Below are 3198 nucleotides of genomic sequence, written 5' to 3' on the forward strand. Positions count from 1 at the left end.
CAATTTCTGAAATAACAATGAATGCTAACCTATCTTCCAGATCATTATAAAGCAGTTTTAGGAAATTAATTATAGTTTGAATTTCATCATTAAACAATATTGTAGTATCTTGCACTCATTGTTTTCTGACATTACCTGTATACAAAATGTTAGCGAGAATAGATCTTGGAAATCTATGTTTGTGGTTTTTGAAAGTTTGGGAAAAGTCTTTGAATTTATCATTCAGAGTTCAGTATGAACCCTGTAAACGTATCCATATTGGCACAGTGACTGCGATGAGACTATTAAGAAACAAACTTTGTAACAGTTTATTTAGGGTCCAATTAATGATATGCCCAGATTATACCAGAGTGGAATATTTGCTACAATGTTATGTCCTAACAATATTTGTATTGTCAAACATATCTGTCTTGAGCACAATGACTTCAATAATGATGTGAATGGCCTATGAATTTATGCTGAATTGTGATTGCTAGGTGTTCTACAGCACGATGTTTGCTGTGTTTACATTTCTTGAACCAAAAATATAAAACTAGTTCACATAATTTATAATTACTCTTACAATGTAAATATGGAATTGTCTGGCCATGAGTCTAATATTAAATTCCTTTTCTGTGTTAAATAATTGATGCTTGGCTACCAGACTATTTCACAGCAGACTGAAATGTTATATGATCTATTTTCAAATTTGCCAGGAACTTTGTTTAAGACAAGTATGTTTAGAGTTTATAGTGTCAGAATGACGATCTAATCCTGTTGAAATCTTTTTTGTTTCTCTAGTTTCAGCAGATTATGGATACACTATTCCAGTCCTTCAATGCTACTATTTCTGTTGCCAACTTTGCTGAGCTGTCCGCCTGTGTTTTCAGTTGGCTGGAGGAATACTGCAAGCCACAGGTAATTAACATAGGGTTGTGTATTCATTTGGCCGCAGGAATACTCCAAGCCACAGGTTATTAACATATGGTTGTGTATTTATTTGACTTGAGGAATACTGCAAGCCACACGTAATTAACATAGGGAAACTGTGCCATGGTGCTAGGTGATACCAGATAGTGACCAAAGTTTAGGGGATACAAACATGCTGGGTATGTTCCCAGAATCTTGGGCTCACTATTACACTGTGTTAAATTGGATTTATAATACATATATATGAATAATATTTGTTATACAGTGTATTTGACACTTTCCCAGAAGAGCTTGGTAACTCATCATGTAGTAAATTGGCCTAACACTCCACAGCACAGTGCAACAGTGATCTTAATGTGCCTTTAGCCTGTGGATATTGCTGTGATGTGCAGTGTAATTTTATGGTAACTTCAGAGGCATTAGCAGGAATTGGCAGATTGAGTTTTGTGAGTGTTGTACATTTGTGTACATGATATGGTATATATGAGTAGATGTATCAACTATCAGCCTGTTCACTAATAAAATCATACATATTTACTGATTTAGAATTGATTTTCCCATACACAGCTTTTCCAACGGAGGGGTCATAATTTTGCAGAAACAATTCATTTTTGGCTAAGTTCCTTCCCACAAATTTGCGGCCTGAGGGTGATATTTTCCTGTCTCATACCATCACACAATTTCTGACTATTTTGTTACAATTCCAGTTTTGTTTTTGATGTTTCTGAACTTACATATTCTGAACCCTTTGTTACAGTTACAGCATTGGAAAGAAAAATTTAAATATTTGTGGGTTGTTCGAAAGTGCATATAAAAGGTTTTCTTAGAATTACTTAAGTATAAATTTAGAAATGTCTTTTCATTGCAGATGGAGTACTTGTGTTCAGAAATTAAGTGTATGAAACAAAACAGCAGAGATCAGAATGTCCTGGGCAATAACAATATTAAACAAGCTAGAGTTTTAATTTCAATAAAGATAGGATAAGAATTTTACACATGGGTGTTTCATATTTCTAATCTGGATCAATTCTAACTTTTATCAGCAAGATTTCTGATGTTTTTATACTTTTTCAGATGTGATGGGTAATGCCTTTTCATAATGTCATTGCTGTTTTCCTTGTAAATTGAATTCATCTACATTGCTGAGGAAGAGCAATATTTGAAACCCAGAGAATTAGTCAAGGGTGGGTGGGGCAAAAATTAAAAATAAATATGAACGTTTTTGTCAAGTTAATTTTTTTCTAGTTTCTGACTTCACCACATCAGTAGCAGAATAAAACCACATAGGAATGTCTCCATTATTGAATGTATCTCCTTTTCTACAGAGCCTTCGTGAGGTCGTTCTTGGAATTTTGCGTCTGATGAATAACCAGCTGAACCAGTGAAGCCCTGAAGTTGACACATATACTCAAAATACCATGTGACTGTATCTTCTTCCTGTGCATTTGAAATGCCATTGTATTTTCATGTGATTGCATCTTCTTCCTGTGCATTTGAAATGCCATTTTATATTCTTGCTGATATAAATTCTAAGAGTGAAACGGTTTTCCTTAAGAAATACAATTTTAGTTTGCTACATTGTAGCCAAGGATACTGACATTAATGACATTTTGCATGTATTAAGTACATGATTTTGAAATTCATTGCTCATTATACTTCTCTCCAGATAGTGCATGAACTATGTATTGTTAAAAAGAAATTCCCACATAATTGCAGGTGATTTTTTAAACTTCCTGATAAAGAATTCTCTATGCTTCATTTCATTCAGATATGTAATTTTGACATGATTTCAAAGAAGAACATGTAATAATTTCTTTATACAATTTTAAGCTTTCATTCTGGAATTTTTTCTTTTCGATCTGAAGTGTGCCTATTTTGTTTGCAAAATGAAATTAGATTTATAGTTCTAGTTGTTTTAATAGCACTGGGCTTTGAGAGGATTATCTCCCCTTTGCAAATTGATATTGACATACACTTTAGGACACACGGTACTATTGGTATGGAAAAATGGGAACCAGGGGAAATGGGTGAACCTAAAATAGAGTATATATGGGTTTGGCTGATCAGGATTGGTTAATAATATAAGTTGTGTTTTAGGAAAAAGAATCGTTTGAGAGTTTATCCTAGTTGTAAGTGAACAAAAATAGAGACATTGTTTTATTGATGGAAAATCAGTCCCTTAACAGCCTTGAGTTTGGAACACTCATTACTAAAATTAGTACATGACTCTGGTGCGGCATTGAAAGCACATGTTTGAAACACATGCAGGTCCCAAAAATGTTGTAGCTC

The 3198-nt window shown here is 33.7% G+C and overlaps 1 protein-coding gene across 1 annotated transcript; it reads left to right on the forward strand.

The window, feature by feature from the left end:
- Positions 1–741: 741 nt before the first annotated feature.
- On the forward strand, positions 742–2502 carry LOC149792011 (max-like protein X). The gene is made up of 2 exons (XM_089969318.1): positions 742–897; positions 2235–2502. Exons 1-2 carry the CDS (start codon positions 793–795, stop codon positions 2292–2294), a joined length of 165 nt encoding a protein of 54 aa, XP_089825444.1. The 5' UTR covers positions 742–792; the 3' UTR covers positions 2295–2502.
- The last annotated feature ends 696 nt before the right edge of the window (positions 2503–3198 follow it).

The sequence above is a fragment of the Sinohyriopsis cumingii genome, chromosome 9 (assembly GCF_028554795.1).
Source record: "Sinohyriopsis cumingii isolate HCF-2022 chromosome 9, ASM2855479v2, whole genome shotgun sequence".
NCBI lineage: Eukaryota > Metazoa > Mollusca > Bivalvia > Unionida > Unionidae > Sinohyriopsis > Sinohyriopsis cumingii.

What these genes read in the sequence shown, in the direction of transcription:
- LOC149792011 (XM_089969318.1), top strand. Translation starts at nt 793, where the DNA reads ATGGATACACTATTCCAGTCCTTCAATGCTACTATTTCTGTTGCCAAC. An exon ending in AGGAATACTGCAAGCCACAG is followed by an intron (nt 898 to 2,234) that starts GTAATTAACATA and finishes CCTTTTCTACAG; the next exon opens with AGCCTTCGTGAGGTCGTTCT.